Source organism: Tamandua tetradactyla, chromosome 2 (genome assembly GCF_023851605.1).
Source record: "Tamandua tetradactyla isolate mTamTet1 chromosome 2, mTamTet1.pri, whole genome shotgun sequence".
Classification (NCBI taxonomy): Eukaryota; Metazoa; Chordata; class Mammalia; order Pilosa; family Myrmecophagidae; genus Tamandua; species Tamandua tetradactyla.
This window is the reverse complement of record NC_135328.1, coordinates 210,447,659-210,470,366: the sequence shown is the minus strand read 5'-3', so window position 1 is coordinate 210,470,366 and position 22,708 is coordinate 210,447,659. Positions and strand designations below refer to the sequence as shown.

Below are 22,708 nucleotides of genomic sequence, written 5' to 3'. Positions count from 1 at the left end.
GTGTTGATGAAATCAGTACCTAGATCAAGAGCAAGAGCTTGTGGGGCCCCCAACACCCTGCTCACGCCCCTTCCAGTCACTGCCCACCCCCCAGGGGAGCCACTGTTCCGACTCCTACACCATGGATGAGTTTACATGTTCTGGGACTTGGTATAAATTGCATCATTGATTTTTCTTTGGTTTTGCTTTCTCACCATTACCCTGGAGCATATGCTGGTTTGAATCTGTTATGCACTCCAGAAAAGACCCTGTGACTTTAATCCATTCTTATGGGGGCAGACCTATCATGGGAGGTCCTTTTTGTTAGGCTATTTCAATTGAGATGGGACTCAGCCCATTTAAGGTGAGTCTTAATCCTTTACTGGAATCCTTTATGAGAGGAGAAAAGACAATAAAAGGCCAGAAAGCCTAGAGAAAAATAACACTCCAGGAGAAACCAGCAAGGACCCACAGAGAACTGAGAGAGAAAGCCATTGAAACCAGAACCCAGGAAAGAAGGACCAGCAGACATTGCTGAGTGCCATCCCATGTGACAGAGGACCCCCAGATACCAGGAGCCTTTCCTCAGAGATGCCTTAATTATGACATTTCATGGCCTTAGAACTGTGAATTTATAAACTAATAAATCCCCACTGAAAAAGCCAACCCATTTCTGCTATATTGCATTCCAGCAGCTTTAGTAAACCAAAACATATGCCTTTAATCTTTCTCTGTGAAATATTTTGGGGGTCCTTTATCTTAAAAAACAAAAACCCAACCAACTCAAGGCCAACATAACTTAAAGCACATAGAATGGAGTCGAGCAGGAAGAGTTGAAGCCCTAGCTTCTCTATTTACTAACTGCTTGTCCTTAATTCCTCAAGTTTTAGTTTCCTCCACTGTGAAATGGAGCTAGTAAGGCTCTCCGGAAGATTTAATGAGATGCCATGGAGGGCTTGCTCATCCTGTTGTGTGGATGTTACAGGCAATAAAGAAAAACTAAGATGATTATCTCAAGGGAGGAAAAGGTGGTGCAATTTAAAGCCAGAAAAGCCTGAGTGCCCGTCCTGGCTTTGCCTCATGCTAACTGAGTGGCCTTGGACATGCGATTTAATCTCTCTGGGCCTCAGTTTCCTCACCTGCAAAAAGAAGGTTTGTGAGGGTAGGTACAGGCCCATGGTAAGTAAGAGTTCAATAAACAGTAGCTGTGGTTATTACATGAAATAACTTCTGCCTGAGCCTGCCTTTTGAGTCTCAGTTATTTCTTTTATAGATCAAAAGGACCAACTGACTGAATCATTTCTAGAATTAAAGACTCTCAGAATGGAAAAAAATGTCCAGAAAATATTGTTGGACTCAAAACCTGACTTGTCGACTCTCTCAAGAATAGAGATCCGAGCGGTAACCAAAGAAAGTCTGTTCTCTGCTGACATGTGGAAAGGGTGGGCATGAGGGCCGGCCAGCTGGGTGCCCTGGCACAGCTGGGCCTATCAGTGTGTCAGGGCCAGGTCTTCAAGGGTGGGCTGGGTCTGAACTGACTGGTCAGTACCCTTGCCCTAACAGTTGTCTGATACCTGAATAGAAAGGTGGCCTTCTGTTGCATTCAGCATGATATATTATTGCATTGACATTGGACCGTGTCAGTCTCTAAAGCACTGCAGGCCCCCTTCTCATGTCATGTATGGCATGCTGCAGGAAACATTCATAATATTAGGCCATGAGTGTGCCTAAAGTTTGCTTTCCTCTATAAACAGAAAAGCATGAACACAAGCAGGGGAGCAGGAGGGAGCTATGGTATGAGGACACAGGTTCTAGAGTCAGAGACACCTGTGTCCAAATCCCAGCTCTGCCAGCTCTGTGACCTTGGGCAATGCTCTTGACATTTCTGGACTGCAGTCCCCAGCTATACAGTGCTGAAAACCTTAAAAAAGGTGGCTATCTCATGATGAACCTTTATAAATCCTAGCTGCTATTATTAAATCTAATCATTTAAGTATTGTTATTCAAGAATACCATCCCTTCTTATGGGTGCACGGTTTTATTTGTCAGGAATTTCAAAAGTGATTTGATTGTTAAGTCGAAGGTGCCCTCATGCCCTCCGTGGTAGATTTACTGGGCATTTGTTTGACACGTGATGATGGAGAGCTCGGGTTAGCGTCAATCCCGGGATCCGCTGGGTGCGTGCTTGCTACCGCAGTTGGACCTAACCCATACACAGGCTTTTTAGAAGAAATATTGGAGTCATCCTATCTATACCAGCATTCTCTCCAACAGTTTTTTTAGACATTTACTAGGGCCTAAGATGAGGGTCTTAGGGAAATTTGTTGATAAAATCAGAGATTGGGAGTGGGGATGACAACTGAGCCTCATTGCCTAACTCACCTCCAAGTTCTCCTTTCCCCTCGGCGAGGACCCATCATCCCACCACTGACCCCACAAGTCAGGAAACCTCCCAACTCTTATGGGACCTCAGTCCTTCAAGGTGAGCAGTAATTAAAATAAGAAGTAGGGAAGGAGGGATGGTACGATGGTGGCTCAGTGGCTCAGTGGCAGAATTCTTGCCTGCCATGCTGGAGACCTGAGTTTGATTCCTGGTGCCTACCCATGCAAAATAAATAAATAAATAAAAATAGTAGGGGAGGAGGAGGAGGAGAGGGGGAGGAATAGCTGGCATTTATTGAATGCCTACCTACTGTGAGCCGAGCATCGAACTAAGCCCTTTGTGCATATTATCTCACTTAATCCTCACAGCATCCTTGGGGTATGGCTGCTATTATTATCCCCATTATACAGAGAAGGAAAACCAGGGCTTCAGGAGATCAAGTACCTCATCCGAGGTTGCACAGATCATGAATGATGGAGCCTGGGCTGTGTCTCTGGCAGCACCCCACTAGTCTGCAAAGAAAAAACCACACAGGGAACAGTGTGGTTAAATGCTGTACCCTGAGCTCTTCCTTAGGTGACCCTCCCTCAAGACTCCAGCCACCTTCAGGAAAAGAAGGGGGATTCTGGAAGGGGGTCTAGAGGATGCAGTGGAGTGTACCCTTAAAATCCTATTTAGTTTTAAGGGGATTTATGATGGTTATAATCCTCAGACTCCCTGAATAGTCTGGCAGCTCTTCCATGCAATCTACGAAGGTTCTTAGCAGCCAGGTGGCTGATTAAGTTCTTAGTGAGTGGGCAGCAGTAAACACCACCTTCGTGGTCCCTGGAAAGGGTCTGAAGCAATGCTCACCCACCAGCTTCCACCATCAGTGAAATATTTGGCCAAATTTTGTGAGGGTCTAGTGTCCTCTGCATTCAAATGAGAGTCCTTTAATGAAGGGAAGAGGGAGTGTTTTCTATATGGCCTTCATTCATTCATTAGGCAATCATGCAGACTCTGCACTGGGTGGGACAAGGGGGTGGACAGTGAGCGACAGAAATAATGTCCCTGTTTCTAAGGAGCATGTCAACAAGAGCAGGGTTCCTCAACCTCAGCACTGTTGCCTTGGGCATTGCAGGATGTTTTAGCAGCATCCTTGGCCTCTACTCACTAGATGCCAGCAGTACACCCTCCCCTAGAGGTGGCAAACAAAAATATGTCCAGATACTGCCAAATGTCCCCTGGACTGGAGGGCAACTTCACCCCCAGTCTAGAATCACTGGTCTAGAGGGCAGACAGATAGTGACCAAAAAATGAGACTAGTGATGTGTAATTTCAACCAGAAAGCTGACCTCTGAATGGTAAGAGCACAGTTCTATGAAAGCAGTTGACAAAGAAATGATCCCCAGATGGGATGGTCAGGAAATCAAAATGAAAATCAATTCTCTCAAGTTACTTCTCAGGAACCACACAGTGTTTTAATTTCTGGTTGTAGATATTCATGATGGCATACCAAGAGAATTTGTATTTCCTTTTTATTGCAGCCTCAAAGTGGCCTTTCCAACTCAGGGCCCATTCAGAACATGGAGAGGTCAAGCAAAGTGGATGTGGCTGAGGCTTTAGATCTCAGCGAAAAACTGGTAGGTAAATACTGCATCCATCATCTCGTTACCCATCACATGCAGGGTTCTCTGTCCCATGTGCATAACAGCCAATGGATGACACTGGCTTTCAAAGGGAGAAAGACTTTATTGCCACGTGAAGCAAGGAGTACAGGTGGCCTATGGGCCTAAAATCTATCTCCCCAAACTGCAGTAACTCTGAAAGTTTTATAGTATCAAAAGATGGGCAGGTTTTAGGATAATGAGTATAATGGGTGAAGATGACAACTGAGCATGCACAAATTGATTACATGCTTTGTTGCAGAATGTATGTGAGAAAATGGTGGTCTTAACATAATGATGGACATGAGTTTTAGCATTATAATAAGGTACAGGTCACTTTTAGGTTGAAGTTTAGGCTATTGCAGGTGTCACAGGGACCAATGTGCATTAGATCTAGCTTAGTCTAGTAAAACAGCTTAGGAAATAGGGTGGGTTAGTTCTGGGCTGATTCAAGTTCCTTCATTAACAAACATTCAAGGGCTGTCTAGTGATCTCAAGACTTCAAATTTGTAAAACAGGATAAGGGGTACACGCGGGGCCAGTCATAAGTTTGTTTGTTTGTTTTTTGCATGGGCAGGTACCGGGAAAGTCATAAGGTTTTTACACTCACAAGATAAAAGTTATGTAATCATTATCAAAGATCAAGGCATCTGGATTACCGTTCAGTAGGTTTCAGGATTTTCAAGTATTTCTGTTTGGCTATTTATTCTATACTATACTTAAAAAGTAAGAAAAAGGCATCTATATAATGATTCAGTCATCGTATTTATTTGTTAATTCTTAATTTCTCAGTTACAGTTCTACTGTCTAAAGCCTTAGTTGCCTGCATGGCCCATGGAATAGTTTAAATGTCAACCTTACATGCCTATTTGCTATTATAATAGCTCTTCAAGACCTCTCTATACTATCGCAGTATGTTAGAAACTATATAACTAAATTTCTTTAGAAATTGGGTTGTTAAATGACTGTTTATATCTGTTGTCATTTTTTTTCTTGGTTCTCAAAAAGGCATAGATAGTGTAAATGGATGTAGGGAAAATGGGCGTCATACTGAAAACCCCAATTATACTCATTTCCAAAGCATTCGTTTGTTTTCTGCAATTGCAGAGAATGAGTGAAGCAGGATTAGACGTTTGCTTCCTAGAGGCGGCCCCCAGCAGTCTCGGGCCACGACTTTAACTTGAGCAACACAACACTTTCCTTGTAGTACCTGGATCTGAGCAGAACCCTCGGGAGTCTGATGAATATCAAGGACATGTCAGGGCAGGTGTCCATGAAGTACCTTTCCCCCAAAGAGAGGGAGAAAGTCAATCATCTTCGACAGAGGGACCTCGATCTGGTATTTGATAAGATCACCCAGCTCAAGAACCGGCTGGAGAGAAAAGAGGAGCTCCTGCGAGGATTTGAGAAAGAAATTGACCAGCTCAGGTCAGCCTGGTTCCCAGCAGGAAGGCCCAGGCCTCCCTTCTGACTAAACCATGGGGCAGTAGTCACCACCAGGACTGTGACAAGTGGAAGAGTGACCTAGGTGTACAATAACAAAAATTGGGGGCAAGGCAGGGAGGGACAGGGGCAGAGCTTGAGAGGGGCGAGTCCCTCCATGGAACAGCAGCAATTGAAGGGCCCTTCCGCGTTCTCTTTTAATGAACAAGCTGCGCCCTTTAGGAATCTTGGCTTATGTTTTACCAGTGGTATACTTTTGGTAGTTCCATCATATTTTCAGTAGTCACAGATCTCCCTTCTCTGGAAAGCTGGGGGGTAGGGGCCTAGCATATCCTCTACCATCCTCGTGCTACACTTATTCAGCTAGGTAGCTCTTTATTCTGCCCTCTACTCCCCAAATCTCGTTTATCCTCTTCTGCTCGTAATGAAATATGGAAGTATCGAGAGGGTCTCCAGGTCTGGGGCACTGATGATGAAAGAGAAAACCAAGTGGAAAAGAAACTCTCTCTCTTCCTCCCGTATGCACAGGCAGAGCAAAGTGTCTGTTCAGATGTATCAGTCGCAGGTGGCAAAGCTGGAGGACAAAATCTACAAAGAGGCAGAAGAAAAGGCCCTGCTGAAGGAGGCTCTGGAGCGCACGGAGCAGCAGCTGTCCCAAGAGAAAAGGATAAACAGGACGATCAGGCAGCAGAAGGTGAGAGGCCCAGGCTTGGGACGGAGCCTGTAGAAGCAGTGGCTGGTGGTCCCAGGGGCGTCCCAGGAAGGCAGAGCCCACTTCCTGCTGCAAAGGAAGGTGGCGGAGTAGATGCAGCATCCGACAGAACTAGATGTAAACCTTGGCCCTTCCACTTAGCTTAGGCAAGTGTCTTAATCTCACTGAGACTCAGGGTGCTTCTTTGTAGTTTTTGTAAATTGTGGCTCTTGTTCTTATTCTTATTGTTTTGCTAGGTGCTGGGGATATATAAATGAATATTCTCTAAGAAGAGAGATTTGGGTTCACTATTCTGAGTGCCTGGCACATGGTAGACACCCAATAAATACTTGTTGAGTGGATGTGGATAAATGGGTGGATGAACAGATGGATGGATGGATGGATGGACAAGTGATTGGCTAGACGGACAGATGGACAGGTAGGTGCATGGATGAATGGATTGACGGGGGGCCTTACAGAACAAATCCTTTAGTGAGGAACAGGAAGAATGACTTAATGGGATAAATGCTTTGTCAGAGAGTGGGGCTGTGTGAGCCAGAGAAGGCGCTCAGCCCATCCAAGGGCGTTTGGGGAGGGCTTCCCTCAGCAGTAAAATCTGCCTTCGGTTTTGAAGGAGAGTTGGTGTCTGCCCACCAGAATGATGGGCTGGTTGGGATTCAAGGCTGAAGGGATCGCAGAGGACAGACACGAGAATGAGAAACACAAGCAATGAGATTTGCTGCCTGGCATAGAGTTGGTGACAGCTTTGGCCTTCGAAACCAAGAATGCAGACTCAGGCTGGTGACCCTGCCAAAAAAGAGCCATCGTCCCCCTTCCCCCTGGTATCTCATCTGTTACATGGCAGTCAGCCCTGAGTTCAAATCATTCCACTCACTGTCACTGTGGCCTTATGCAGGTCTGTTAACCTCTGAGCCTTGCTTTCCTCATGAGTAAATGGGGGCTAACAGCACCTGCCTTGCAGGTTTGCTGGGACTGTTCAGTAAAATGTAGGCTTCCTTTGTATCCGAGCTCTTGCTGTTGTTTGTACTAAATGGTTCCAGGTGGTGAGGGGTATCTGTGCTGTCTTTAAAGCACCTGAGGGCCTGGGGCCTGCCTCCTGGAAGTTGCTGGGCAGGCAGATGCTGCCCTTCTCCCTGCTGCCAGTGGCTTGTACCTGTGCTTTTTTGGGGTGAGATCTGCCTCAGGCCAGAGGAATCTGCTAATGAAAAGTTTCCCCCACAGCGTGGCTTGCAGGTCCAGCACCCAAACGGCTTCAAAGGTACCTGGCAGCCTTGTGCCTACAACATGGCCAGCTGAGGGGCTTTCTTATTTTCTTTGCAGTTTATACCTATATCCATCCTCTCCTGCAGTCAGCAGTGTGTCTTTGGGCCTGCTTGGTGCCAGACACTGAAACAGTGAATTCCAATACAATCACAATTTTGCATTTCTTTAACTCCTCTCTAAGCCAGAGCAGATCTCAAGGCTTAGGATGAGGCAATCAAGAAAATAGGCTCAGCTGCCATCTCCTCATAAGCATCTCCTTATAACTGTGTGTGTGTGTTGTATGTGTGTGCGCGCATGTGTTAGTGCAAGGCAGGTGTGTATGTGCGCATGTGTATGCACTTGATTGCATACACATGGATATAAGTGTGTTAGTGTACGAGTATGTGCATGTGTGTGCAGGTTGTGCTGGTGTGTGCAGGTGTGCATGTGAGTGGTATATGTGAGTGTGCTTGTTGCCTGCATGAGCTCGTGAGAGTCCGCGCCCCCCACCCCCATGCGACCAGGAGGCGTGGCCAGATGAGTTCCTTGCAGAAGCCCTGCTCTCCCTCCCACACTGGGCTCCGGGACTTCCAGCCCCAGAAATGAAAGCACCAGCCTGCTTCTGAGGATACGCTGGCTGTAGTGTTTCTATCGTTCACCCTCTGAATTAAACATCACAGCCCCATCTGCGTGTGCCGGGGGCTGCCTTGGGCAGGACAGTCTCCTTTTACACCGGGGGAAGCCAGGGAGAGCTGGACAGTGACAGGGGTCTGGCTTTCCCTTTGCTGTGTCCTCTGGAGGGTTTGCTCCTTCTGAGGTGCCCCAGGGCTTGGCGAGCCAGGCCCCAAAGCAGACACACCAAACCACAGAATGGGGCCACAAAGGGCCCTAAAGGCCCATTGTCATGTGCTGGCTGAAAGTGTAAGAAAACCTGAGGATTTACATAATCAGACTTCAGATGCATTATTCATGGGCTACCTCATTCAGAGGCAGTCTGGGGCCCCGCCAGCTTGGCTGCCACTAGGCCTCCTTCAATGGGAGAAGGATCTGAAATGGCGAAGTCAAACCTGTGCCAAGACTCCCCAGCATTTCAACAGCCAGATCTGGGAACTTTCAAATTCACGGAATCAACGACTCAGGGAAAGGTTTGATGAGAGCTATACCCACAGCATGGGAACGCTGAGCATTTACCGAGTAGCAGGTACCTGCTCCGACCTGTGCACTCTTCATTTCACATGGATGAGCCCTGTGAGGTAAGCTGGTGAGTGTTAGACCATTCGAGAAATGAGAAAACTGAGGTTAGCAGAGGGTAGCAATGCCTGGCTACTAAGCAGCAGACCCAGGGTTCCCACCCAGATCTGCCACCACCCTGCCCCATTCGCTTTTCCATGCCCACTCTTTGCCACATTTCTCAGACCAGGGCAGATTCCACCCCCACCCCACCCCCGCCATCTGCTTTTGTTCCTGAGTTTTTATTCCAGGACTCCATTTCGCATTTTTTGGTCATTAATATGTTACCAGAAATTTCTGCTTGTCAGGAAAAAATATATAAAGTTTTACTGGATTCTAAAATAGAACATGTATATATCTGTCCTGGCATCAGTTCTCTCCTAGAAGTATAGTTTAACTTTTTAAATGGTACTTAAAGAGAAATCAGATTCCATTTTTTTTTATCATTATATCTAATTTTTTCACAAGGAGCTTAAATTTTTTCAGTCTAATAAAATTTCAGAGCCATTCACTCCTTCATAGAGTAGGAAGTAGAACATGAAATTACTCACCTTGAAGTTGTATAAAATCATGACGAAGTCTCCGAGCCCCTCCTCCTGCCCCCTGCAACCAGCACAGTTTTAATGCTTGGACATCTCATCCCCAAGCAGAACTTTCCAGAATCAAAAGTCATACTTCCATACTGATACCTTTGGCTGTGAAAACGAGACTTGACATAAAATGGGCAGCCGCCATGCTGGGTGTGCACAGAGAACCTGATGGCCATCGGAGGCTGGGCTCTGAAATACTCTGGGTTCATCACTCTCTCCATGTGACACCGTGACAGTGACAATGGCCCAGGCTGCGCTCAACCCAGCCCACTCCTACCTCAATGCAAAAGGCGGCTGTGTGCCTGCAATTGAAGAGGTGGACTCTGGAATCAAACAGAACAGAACCTTCACCTCCCCATGCCTCAGGTTTCTCACCAGCAACAATAAATAAAAGTGAGAATCTGAGGACCTGCTTCCTGGGGCAGCGGGGAGGGTGCAGTGACATGCAGCTGGTGCTGGCGTGCCAGCTCACTCAGTGACTAGCTGAGAGAGCAAAGGCAACTCATGGGCAAAGGGAGGCAATCCCTTGGGTTGCTTTCAGAGAGCTTCCTGCCAGCCGATGCATTCAGCAAACCCTGAGGCTTTTCCCCTGGTCCTCCTAAAGCTGACAGCTCTTTTAGAAAGCTCTCTTTTCTATCTGATGGATACAACTCGGGCTACAGCCAAGAGAGAGCCCAGATACTTTTTGTGAATGGGTTATGACTGAAATTCTCCATAGAAGATGTTTCAGTGCGCAGAAGTGGCCATTTGAGAGGCATGCAGGCCCTTTACTGGGGCTCAAAGTATGAAAAAGGCAGAAGCATTCCGGCTGGGAAAGCGGCTCAGCGGCTCCTTCCGGGCTCCTGCAAGCAAACCCTGGCCACGGAGCAGGCCGTAGCTTTGTCCCATGGTCTCTGCTGTGGCTGGAGCCCCTTACTTTCCCTCTGCTTAGTAATCTCAGATTCCTCATGTTGAAGAGGAGAATAAAAAACAGCGCCTAACCCATAGGATTTGATTCAAACCCTTAGCAAGCGCCTGGGAAATGGAGCCGCTCAGTGAGTGCTCTTATACCACCATCCCTTATCTTCGTTATTCTGTTCAGTTCATCGTTTTCCAGATTCTCTTGCTCCCAGATAATCTCATGATCCCCACTTCCTCAGTGCCGTTTGTGTGTTTTTGACCAAGGAGTGGCAATTGGCAGATATTGTGCGGGATGAGAATGGGATGGGGTGGGGTGGGCTGGGAGTGGTACCCTCGGGCCCACACAAGGATGGAGAAGTAAAATGTGGATAAGGTGAGGCAATGTGTAGGCAGAAGATGGCTGAAAAAAAAGGCTTCATCACTGGCCCCTCCTATCTGCTGCCCACCAGTGTCTCTTAGAAATCTCTCAGGTGTGTCACAGAGGGGACAGGTAAGGACACATTACAGACTATTGTTCACCTGGTGTTTTCACCCAGGAACATTTAGAAGATCATGAACAGAGAAACGCAAAAGAAGCTACACCTTGCAACTGTTCCTTCCAAGAAAAGGAGAGGCAGGTATGGAAGGGTTGTCAATTCTGCAGCCAGACACAAAGCAGACACAGTATTTCCAAAGGATACAGCTTATGGAGTGTACATGCTTCACGCGCTGCCCAGGAGCTTGCACCCCCCACACCCCCACCCCAGCTCACAGCCCGTACCCCACCTGCAGTTTGAACAAATGGCCCAAAGGCAAACAAGCGTGCACTCCAGTATCTTAATGTGAGGTGAGGCAGAGGGGAAATGGAAATGTACTTTTGGCTAATGGAGCAGCTACAGAGGCCAGGTCATATGAAAGGAGAAGTAGAGAAGAGAGGGGTAGGAGGCCCCAGGAGGAAGTCAACCTGCCCTGAGAATGAAATAAGTGGGGTGAAAGAAGGAAAGATTGGTGCCAAATGGAGCCAGGAGTGAAGATGACGTGCCAAAAGTAATGGGCTTCACACCTGCCCAGTCACGCCTTGGACTCCAAGCTTCCTGGCGGCCAATTGGAAATAGGAAACCCAGCTGGTCCACAGGCCATGGTGTCCCAGCGATACAGTGGATCTGGGGCTCGGACATGTTCTTAGAACAAAGACCTACCAGCTCTCCCCCCAGATGGATAGCGTGTGACGTTTGGGACAACATCCCTGAGAATAGTCTTTCTGTGGAAGCAGCACAGTGTTGGCTGCACCATCTCTGAGAACAGCTTTCAGGATACAATGATGTGGGCAGGCCCCAGCAGCTTAGCAGGCAGAGTTCTCGCCAGAGACCAGGGTTCAATTCCTGGTGCCTGCCCATGTAAAAATAAATAAATAGGATACAATGATGTGTTCACGCCCCAGAGAAGTCAGTAAAGTTCAGTAAAAGCAGGTCTGCAGGGTCAGGCACTGCGCTTCAGTGCTCAGCTGTCCACTGGCTGGATTTAATCCAGAAATATACTTTGGAGCAGTGTTCAAACTGGGGTTCTCTTGAGCCACAGTGTTCCATGGAAGGATGTGACTCTTGATTCCTCCCCCCCCACCACCCCACCCACCCACACACTTGCTTCCATCAGAGCAGCTCCCCTTCACCCTTTCATCTGTTTTATGTGCTGAGTTCCTCATGGGATTTTTCTTGGATAAAGAGTTCTGCTGCTCCATCCCCCAAAAGAAAAAGAAATATTTAAAACTACTGCTTTGCATTATCTGGACTGTCTTCTGAAGTTAGTTCTTGTCACCTGAGTTTGTGGTAAATATTGAGTGGCTGCAGACTCGAGGCCTTCTCCATGGGAAATGCCTGAGAATGAAATAAAGTTAAAAACAGGCCCTAAAGCCTTCACAAATATGTCCTGGGAGTAGAGTCAGAATCCTTTATGCGAGGAGAAGAGATATGTTCCTATGGCCCTTCCCCAAAAGAGGGTCTTACTTCCTTCCTCTGTGGGTTTTGGGAATGCCCAACCAATAGGATTGCCACATCTAGCAGGGAAAGGGAGGGAAACAGGACACCCAGTTAAGTTTGAATTTCAGATAAACAACAAATCCGTGTTTAAGTATGTTCCATGAAATATTAGGGCTTATGCTTAAACTAAAAAATGTATTTGTTTGCATTCTGAAATTCAGATGTAGCTGGACGTCCTGTGTTTTTTCTGGCAACCTCACCAACAAACATATAGAAGCATCAGCCAGGTAGAGTCTCTGAAGCAGATGCCAAAATGGCCGCCCAATGGCATATTTCATTTGGCTCATGGGCCATTTTTTAAGTAACATTTCGAAGGAGGGTACTTTCACAGAAACCTCTGAATTCCCAGTCTCTTTGGAAACTTGTAAGGTCTGGTGACTCCAGCTTCTTTGGAAACTTGGAAGACCTGGTGACACGAGACCCACATTCCCTCAGGGTCGCCATCTTCCGGGCCCTTAGAGAGGACCCGTGCCACTTGGTTCACTGCCATCCCCGCCCAGCCCACGTCACCCACTGCTTTTACTTCCCTGACTCCTGCGGATGTCAGGCTGGTGACCTGGGTGGAGGCTCTGGACTCTCAGGGAACTCCCTCTTCCTGGTACCCATGCCCAGTCACCTCCCAGGGCAGCCACCTGTGAGGGAGGCCCCGGCCCCCTCGCTTACTCAGACAACTGATCCTGAAGGACAGCATCCAAAAGGGACCAGGGCCAGCCACTGTGATACACCCCAGGGAGACAGCATGCTCCAGATTTGGGGTGATGGTGGGTTCCCAGCAGAGCCTCCAACAGAGAGGTCAGTCACTGCAGTCTCACCAGCCCTGGGGGGAACTTCATGCCAGCAGTGTTGGGAGGCTCGGGTGGAAAACCGCCAGATGCCTGCAGCCTTTTTCACCTGCTCTGTGAGCCTCTGCTTCCAGCCAGACAGATGTGTCCTCCAAAGAAAGTGCAGTATTTCCCATGGGCCCCTCAATCAGTCTGCTGGGATCTGGAGCAGGGATCCCCAGGAGATCCAGCAAGGCAGTGTAGCATTGCCCCCCACCCCAAAGCCACCCTCCCTGTACCCCATCTTCTCACTCCCTGCCCCTGAGAAGGTCCAGTATTCCACATGAGTAGCATCTAAAAGTTGAAGAAAATCCATTTTTCTTCCATGCTAGATGCAAAGAGGAACATGAGCTAAATTTTTTCAATATTCTTTTTGTATTAAAGAGACGAATGTTTGTAGAGATGGTGAAGAACAGGATGCGGAATTCAAATTTCCAGGTGAGCCAGAAAGAGAAGAAAGAAAACAGTAGGACTGAGGCAGGAAACCCTGCTAGCAGTAGCACCATATCCGCTACGAGTTGAGCCCTTAGCACATGCCAGGCAGAGAGCTAAGCACGCAGCATGCACCATCTCATTTAACCTGCACAATGACCCTTCCAGGTGGGTATTGCCATCATCCCCAGTTCACAGATAAGGTTCCTGAGGCTCAGAGACTTTAATTTGTTCAGAGCCACCCGGCCAAGTAGGAGGGCTAGCGTTGAGTGCAGATCCGACCCCCAGGTAAGTGCTCCTTACGCCCCCTTAGAGGTAATCACCCTGATGAGGATCCGGAGGCATTTCTCTTGGATTTCAAGGAAGCTTCCCCCTCGCATACTCTTTTTTAAGAGTTGAAAATCAAGACTATGAAATCTTAAACGTGTTGAAACAGTGCCATTCACAATTCAGCCCTGGAACTGGAATTTGCCCAATTCACATTCCCACTTCCCAGGCAGTAGAGGGGAGCGCACAGGAAACTTGAAAGCTAAACACATTGCTGGTGAATACACGAGAGGTGATATAATCGAGTTTGATAAAGGGCCACAATTATTCTGAGATTACAAAATTATCATTGGAGGCACCAAAGATATTCTAGGTCCTCAAGAGACATTTTGGCAAGTAGAGGACTCTTCTCAACTAACAACCTTCTTCAAAGATGAGATGGTCCTGCTCAGAGCAGGATGTCAGAAGTAGTTGTCCATGGAGGTCCCCCCACATGTGAGGCCTCTGCCACCCTGCAGTGGGAGCAGGTGGGTGGTCTGTTGCTTGTTCTCCGTGCACACAGGAAAGAGGAGCAGGTGGAAAGCACCCCAGGGCTCAGTTTCGGCTGAGGACTACCTGGGGATGTAAGATAACAGCGGAGATGTTGAGATGGGCCCTGGATGGCATAGGGATATTGTGCTTCTTGTGAAGCCCCTGAAATTTCAGGTGTCCCTGTGCTTATTGGAGTGGGGAGGTGGGAGAGAAAGTGCTTCAGCTATGAGCAAAGGGTGATCTTCTGATTCTTCTACCCTCCAGCTGAAGCTTCCTCAGCGCAGAAAGGTTTCCTCTGAGTCCCCTGAAAAGTGTAACTTGGGGTCCCCTTCCTCTCTAGCATGCCTTCTGTCCTTGGGGGGGCTGGAGTCTCAGGACCCCTTGGAGAAGATGGTTCATATAAAATCTTCTCTTTTCAGTCTTGCCTACTCATAAAAGTGTGTCCACCTCTAGCAAGCCTCAGACCCAGAGTCTCTTTTCTTATTAAGACCCTAGGTATTTTTGTTTTCTGTTCTCCAAGATGCCATTCATTGATTTAATTTCCTTTTTTCATTGCGGCCAATAGTCTTATATTTGTTTGTGGGTTGTATGCTAAAAAGAACAGACGACCAACTAACAAATACTTATTGTATATTCTAGACCACATACTCTGCCAGGCACTAGGAATGGAAGGGTGAACAAAAAGAGATACTGTCCCTGCCCTCATTCATTCAACAAATATTTACTGAGAACCCACGATGTGGCAGGAGGGTCCAGATGTTGGGTGAGGTTAGATCATACATTCACAATGGGGGCAAAAATTTGTTCTTGGAGGGCTTACGTTACTCTTTTCATGTATAAAGCACAGTTATGCATATATGTATATATTTATATATATACACACACACACAGTGCATAAACAGATATACAGTATATCTGGTGTTAAAATTTCATGGGGGTGGAGCCCAATTAGGAGAAAGGTCTAAAGGACTCTTTGGGGAGTTGGGGAGGAGGGGGCGGTGTTAGGCGATAATGGAGAAAAAGTTAAGTAACACTGGGTAGATCAATGGATAAAGAGACAAAAGTCCCTGGCTTTCTACTTCCGTTCTTGGGCCATAAAAAAAAGGAAATACAAGCAATAAGATAATTACTTTGTGCAAAGTGTTTTAAGAGCAAAGACCAGTGAAGTGATGAAATATGTCACAGGAACCCACCCAGTCCGAGCAACAGGAGAGGCTTCCCTGAAGAAGGACTGTTTCAACTGAGACCTAAGGTTGTATGGGAATGAGCTGTAGGTCTTTCTAGAATCAATGTTCGCAGTTGCCTGAAAAAGCCACCCCATTGTGCCCTGTGTTAATTCACACCTGGGTGTCCCTATGTAAGTGACTTCAACCCCTGCCCTTTCATTCTAAGGCTGAGATGTGAGGTCCCAAATATCGTAAGCGAATCCATCGAATCCATTGCACTCACCTTTGGTCGCCTTTTCAAAAATGAAGCTTCGAGATCGCCCCAGCCCTTCCTGCCACAATGTTTACATTTTCACATCCATCAGTGCCGTCCTCTTCCCGAGTCTGCCTTCTGCCACCCCCTCCCTTGGCACTGTGAAAAGTGAACCAAGCTTGCTCTGTGGTGCCCCCCCACCCCAAGCTCCTGGCAGACCTGGAGGTCGGGGTGAGGCATGGGGGACCCAGTTCTCTTTATTTATTTATTTATTTTTAAACTTTTTTATTGTATAATGTAACATATACACAAAGCAGAGAAACTTAAAAAAAAAATAGTTTTCAAAGCACTCTACAACAAGTGGTTACAGGATAGGTCCCAGACTTTGTCATGGGCTACCATATGATCCTCTCATATTTTTCCTTCTAGCTGCTCCAGAATATAGGACACTAGTGGGCTTGCATACTTTTTTATCATCACAATCGACTTTTTTTCCTTTTTTTTTTTATGAACAATAACATATTTACAAAAAAACTATAAATTTCAAAGCACAGCACCACAATTAATTGTAGAACATATTTCAGACTTTGACATGGGTTACGATTTTACAATTTTAGGTTTTTACTTCTAGCTGCTCTAAAATACTGGAGACTAAAAGAGATACCAATTTAATGATTCAGCATTCATATTCATTTGTTAAGTCCTATCTTCTGTGTATAATTCCACCATCACCTTTGCTCTTTCCGTACCTTTGAGGTTGTTTGTGCTATGGCCATTCTACATTTTTTATATTGGAAGGGTCTGTCACTTAATATGGGGTAGGGAGATGGAACTATCTGATGTTCTGGAGAGGCTGGGCTAGGTTTCAGGACTTATCTGGATCAGGGACCCATGTGGAGGTTGTAGGTTTCTGGCAAGTTACTCTAGTGCCTGGAACCCTTGTGGAGCCTTATAAATTGCCCTAGGTGTTCTTTAGGATTGGCTGGAATGGTCCTGGCTAGGGGTTGGCAGGTTATGATAGGTGGCAAGGTCTACCTGAAGCTTGCATAACAGCAACCTCCAGAGTAGCCTCTAGACTCTATTTGAACTCTCTCTGCCACTGATACTTTATTAATTACACTTCTTTTCTCCGTTTTGGTCAGGATGTAATTGTTGATCCCACAGTGCCAGGTCTGGATTCATCCCTGGCGGTCATTTCCCACATCGCCAGGGAGACTTTCACCCCTGGATGTCATGTCCCACATAGTGGGGAGGGCAATGATTTCACTTGCAGAGTTGGTCTTAGAGAGACTGAGGCCACATCTGAGCAACAACAGAGGTCCTCCAGAAGTAACTCTTAGGCATGCCTGTAGGTAGCCCAAGCTTCTCTGCTACCTACATAAGCTTTACAAGAGTAAACCTCATGATCGAGGGCATGGCCTACTGATTTGGGTGTCCCTAAAGTGATTTGGGAATCCCTAAAGTTTGGCACAGTATCAGGGGATTCCCTGATGGTAAGGTTTAGTGGTTCCATAGTCTTTCTCCCCTCCCTCAGAGGACTTGGCCAATACTTTTTGATTATCTGCTTAATATACTCTTAGGATGTTTCCAGGCATTACAAGAATCTTACAGGATTAAAGAACCTCTTTCTTATTTTGTGCTCCCTGTGTTTCACTTGTTCAAATGAGCTATACAGATAGGTTGAATTAGATTATGCACTACAGAAAATTTCAGTTCCAGATCAATAAACCTTTCTTCCATTGGTTTCAGAGTATGTGTGGTTCTAAAATATAGACACTGTCTTCCTTACCCCGTGTTCTGAATTACTTTAACCCCAGCCCAGGTCTCTTTATTTTTAACAAACCTCCTGCCTTCAACTCCAACAGCCAACCCCACACCTGATCAGGGCACTGGCAGCTGGGAGCCACCCATAGTCAGCAGTCTTACTGCAAACCCAGTAAGAAGGAAATATGAGGAAAAGCTATTTACGGAAAAGGGTTTTCTACATTTGCTGTTTGTTCCTCCCCCGAATGTTCAGACCAGCATTTTCTCTGTGCACAGAGCCTTTAACCTTTTTCACCCTGAAATGATTTTGAATTCAGTCTCAAAACGCTTTCAAGGCTGCTGTGCCACCAGCATAAGGAGGTGATTTTTAACGTCTTAAAGTTGAATGAGCTCAAGAGATGATCCCAACAGCCCCACCCATTGATAGGCTCCCAGAATCTCCCCTTGGCTGTGGGAGGAAGGCAGGAGGAATATTTTGATTCCTGTTTGATGAATGAGGAAACCAAGGGTCACACAGTAAGTGGCAGAGCCAAAACATGACCTGCCCACCCAGCCCTCTTTCCCCAGGGGTAAGTGTGCCCTAACGGTTGGAGTCAACATTTTGCAGGAGGTTGGGTTGACAAATTAAACCTTGCTGGAAAGAAACTTGTAAGTTACAATGGAGTCTGCAGTAAATACAATATTGTATGTGAAAGATTCTTGGATTGCAAATAACAGAAACCCATTCCAAAATTGAAGGTGGGCTTCTTATAAAGCTCCAGGAGTCAATGACTCATGAAAACTAGGGGTCAAAAGGGAGCCAGGATTCAAAAAGGATACATATCAACATTCATAACAGTATTATTTGTAATTGCCAAAAAAAAATGGAAGCAACCCAAGTGTCCATCAACTGATGAATGAAAAAACAAAATGTGGTCTGTACAGACAATGGAATATTATTCAGCCATAAAAAGGAATGAAGTTTTGGTACATGAGACCACATGGATGAAACTTGAAGACATCATGTTGAGTGAAATTAGCCAGACAGAAAAGGACAAACATTGTGAGCTCACTGATACAAAATAATTAGATTAAGCAAACTCACAGATTCAGAAACTAGAATACAGGTTATCAGGGGCTATGGGGGGGACAGTAGGGAAGGGGGAGAATGCTTAATTGGTACAGATTTTCTGTTTGGAGTGATGGATAAGTTTTTGGTAATAGATAGTGGTAAAGGTAGCACAACACTGAATGCAATTCTTCTAGTTTGCTAGCTGCTCGAATGCAATATACCAGAAACAGAATGGCTTTTAAAAGGGGGAATTTAATAAATTGCTAGTTTACAGTTCTAAGGCCGAGAAAATGTCCCAATTAAAGCAAGTCTATAGACATGTCCAATCTAAGGCATCCAGAGAGAGATACCTTGGTTCAAGAAAGCCGATGAAGTTCAGGGTTTCTCTCTCAAGTGAGAAGGCACATGGTGAACACAGTCAGGGTTTCTGTCTCATCTGGAAGGGCACATGGCAAACACGACGTCATCTGCTAGCTTTCTCTTCTGGCTTCCAGTTTCATGCAGCTTCCCAGGAGGTGTTTTCCTTCTTCATCTCCAAAGGTCACTGGCTGGTGGACTCTGCTTCTCATGGCTGCGTTGTTCTGCTTTGCTCTCTCTGAATCTCCTTCATTCTCCAAAATATTTCCTCTTTTATAGGACTCCAGAAACTTATCAAGACCCACCCAAATGGGTGGAGACCTGTCGTCACCTAAATCCAGCTTAACAACCACTCATGATTAAATCACACCTCCAGGGAGATGATCTCATTACAGTTTCAAACATACAGTATTAAATAGGAATTATTCTGCCTTTATGAAATGGGATTTAGATTAAAACATGGCTTTTCTAGGGGACATAACCCTTTTGAACCAGCACAGTAATTAACAGCATAAATTGTATAATTGAATGTGACTAAAAAGGGACATTTTAGGTTTTATATATGATTCTAGGATAAAAATTTTAAAAAAAGAAAAGCTCTAAAAACCCTGCACATTTTTAAAAAATGAAAAATAAAAAAAGAACTTGTAAGCCATCAGATCCCAGTCATTTCTCATATGCACACACACACCACATCTCTCCAAACATCTGTCAATTTCTTCTCTTTCATGATGTTATGAGAGAGGATGACCTCACAGCCCTCCCATCAGAGGTCCAGCCAGAAGGCAAGTAGCATCTCAACAGTCCATAACCCCAAATCCTGGAAGTAGCCCTCTAAATAGCCCAACATGTGCCAACTGTCCAGTCAACCCTGGGTAGTGTGATAAACAAAACGAATCTCTTCTTTTTGCTCATATCTATGATCTTTTTTAAAAAGCAACAATTTATTTTGTGTGAAAAGTGATTTTTTTTTTTGAGTGAACATGTTGGGATCTCTTTACAGTTATCAATTTGTGTGTTTGTTCCTTTGGTTCTTTGAAGGTTGGAGTCAGAAAAGCCACTCCAAAGATGGACCAAGAAAGAGAGACACTGAAGAAAGACTCATCAAGCAAATCCAGCCAGAGCCTTTTGCTTTCTAAGCCTGGTGGAAGGATCTAGAGAGATGTCATCCCACCAAAACTGGTGTGATCCTCCGTGAGTCAGTTTGACTCTTTTGTATCAAAATAGTAAGATGCTTTTGTAGGACTTTAAAGATTGTTGCCCTAGTATTTTTGCTTTCTAGACTGGTATTTTGCACAATGATGTACTATGGAGCGTGGGGGAGAAAAAATACCAATGACTATATACACACTCAGGTGTAGGAAGAATATATTTAAGTTTGTAACTTAGACTCCTAGGCCTGGGTAGATAAAATTACGTTTGCATCACGACATACCCAAATGTCACAACTCCAAAGAGCTCCAAGAGACCTCAGTTGAGAAAACTCAAGACTTGTACAGGAAGGTCACCTCAGTGCTGTCAGGGCCATAATATAGTGAGTTTAAATTGATTTACTTATAACACATTTAGAACACTGATCAGTTTTATTGTTTCCGTAATAATGGCTAACATTTGTATGGCACTTGGCAGTTTTCAAAACACTTCTCACTTAATCCTCCCCTCAAACGACGAGCGGTAAATAGTATTATGTTCCCCATATTACTGACAAAGAAGCAGAGACCCAGAAAGGTTTTAAGCATACCTAAAATCACACAAATTTAGTAAATTGAAGAGTTGGGTCTTGAACCCAGGTCCCTAACCCCATCTTATACTGTCCATTCTTGCTACACCAAGATGGTTCAGTAGTTCAAGCCCTCGAGCCATAAGGAGAGACCAAATCCCAGTCACCAAAGAGAAGATACTTCCCAGATGGAAATACCCTTTAATTCCAAAGCTCTGTCCTCTCTCCATCCACCCATCCTCTCACTGCCTTTCTTACATGGCCAGGGCGGCCAAACAAAATGGAAGGAGGAGACAGAATCCATGAATATCATTTATTTTCTGATTTTTGAAAAGCCACAATAAAAATATTTTAATAATTTCAAACCAAATGTATTTTTTATATGGATTAAAACCAAGGGAAGTAGAAGAAACTCTCTTGTGATTTTCTATGACGGTACATATGACACAGGGCTAAGGCCACAGGTCACAGAGGAGGTGAACAGTACTTAACCTCAAAAATATTCTTGAAAATCCCTTACGTTTTCCATAAAGTGCATGGCATTATGTATATTGTTCCATATCTCATAAGTCCAAAACTGCCAGTTTTCCCCCTAACACCAGACACTTTGGTTAAGAAGCAGCAGTTCAAATAGCTGACTTGTGTTTGGGAGCCAAATTCTATGAAAAATTATATCATTTGTTTGTTGAGCCTGTATATTCAAATTTGCATATGTTACATATAATGCTTGTATGACTTACTGTACTTTAGTGCTTTCAAGGACAGGCTAATTTTTATCATGGCAACTTTACAACCCATAATGGCAATTGCATTTCTTTGCTCCTTAAACGAGATAGTGTTGGGTTTCTCCTCAACCACACCTCCCTTTCTCTGAGAATCGAACTCCAGGATCAGGTATGTCTACAGAAGGCGGCTCTTTTGGCCATAGCTGATTGGTTGAATGGAGATACCACTTCAATCCAAGCCAATGGGATCTTTCTCCCAACTCAAGCTGGACCAATCAGCATCTCTGTCCATGGTGTTTGGAAATGGGACACTGGGTTACCACTCAGGTCATTGGTGATGCTGGAGCTGAGAGTCTTAATACAGTTCCAGGTCTGGGGTGGTCACATCCCCCTTGTATTCAGAGAAACAGATCCAATCATCAGAAAAAGAAAAGGCTGGAGTGAGCATGCAGCAAGTAGAGACAAGAAACCAGGTAACAACAGAGAGACTGTAACAGACAGTGGAGCTTGGCTACCCCAAAGCCGTCATGAGTCCCTTCCTCTTTGATTTCGTCTGCTACTTAGGCTGAAGGCTGAAGGCTTGATTTCCCAGCCTCCCTTGCGGCCAGGAATGGCCACATTGTACAGTTGTGGCCAATGACATGTAAGTAAAAGCCCCTGGGAAGGGCTTCTTTTCTGGAATAAAAAGCTAAGCCTCGCAAGGAGAAAGATTTTTGCCCTCTACCCCTTTTCCTTTTCTCCCTTTTCATTCCTGAAGCTCAGATTTGGAGCTGGGGCAGACATCTTGTGGGGTATCAGACAACAAGCAAGAGGTTGAAGCCCATCTGCCAAGAAGAATGGAGCAGAAAGTCAAGGAAGGGCTGGTGGGAGGTGGGATGGGGTGCCTGGCGGTATCGCTGAGCTCTGCACCATGATTGAACTGCTACTCGTTCTTCTTGTTGCGTAAGACAAGGAAATCCCTGTTTAAGACACAGTGCTCAGGTGTATCCATCTGTATTGTGGAACAAGCCACCCCAAAACTTAGTGACTGAAAATAATATATCTGCATTATTATTCAAGATTGCATGGCTCAAGCCAGGCACTTGTATTGCTTGGCTGGCTTGGCTGGGACTAGATGATTTAGGCTGGCCTCATTTACACACCTGATCACTGACAGGCAAGTTTGGTTAGGGCAGTGGTTCTCAACCAGGGGCAGTTTTGTGCCGCAGGGGACACATATGGTAATGTCTGGATACAATTCTGGTTGTCACAACCTGGGGGTGCTATTGTCATCTACTGGGTCGAGGCCTCGGGATTCTGCTAAACACCCTACAATGCACAAGACAGTTCCCCAAAACAAAAAAATTATACGTAGTACTGAGGTTGAGAATTCCTAGCCTAGAGAGGCCTCAGCTGGGACGATTCATCTCAGCTCCACTCAGTCTTCCTCATCCAGGAAGTTAGATCAGGCTAATTCATGTAGTGGTGGTCATCGGTTCCCA

At 45.6% G+C, this 22,708-nt stretch overlaps 1 protein-coding gene across 11 annotated transcripts in view; it reads left to right on the top strand.

The window, feature by feature from the left end:
* The window catches only part of FHAD1 (forkhead associated phosphopeptide binding domain 1), a 192,904-nt gene extending 170,828 nt beyond the window's left edge, over nucleotides 1–22,076 (top strand). For 2 of the 11 annotated variants that reach the window (XM_077151207.1, XM_077151206.1), the window contains exons 26-32: nucleotides 1,253–1,380; nucleotides 3,889–3,984; nucleotides 5,216–5,436; nucleotides 5,980–6,145; nucleotides 10,662–10,742; nucleotides 13,346–13,399; nucleotides 19,824–22,075. In XM_077151207.1, coding sequence (XP_077007322.1) covers nucleotides 1,253–1,380; nucleotides 3,889–3,984; nucleotides 5,216–5,436; nucleotides 5,980–6,145; nucleotides 10,662–10,742; nucleotides 13,346–13,399; nucleotides 19,824–19,940 — 863 coding nt within the window. In that variant the 3' untranslated portion in view covers nucleotides 19,941–22,075. Of the gene's footprint in view, nucleotides 1–1,252; nucleotides 1,381–3,888; nucleotides 3,985–5,215; nucleotides 5,437–5,979; nucleotides 6,146–6,776; nucleotides 8,859–10,661; nucleotides 10,743–13,345; nucleotides 13,400–19,823 lie in introns of those variants that run through there. The other 9 variants (XM_077151204.1, XM_077151213.1, XM_077151205.1 and 6 more) reach the window with 8 other exon arrangements.
* The last annotated feature ends 632 nt before the right edge of the window (nucleotides 22,077–22,708 follow it).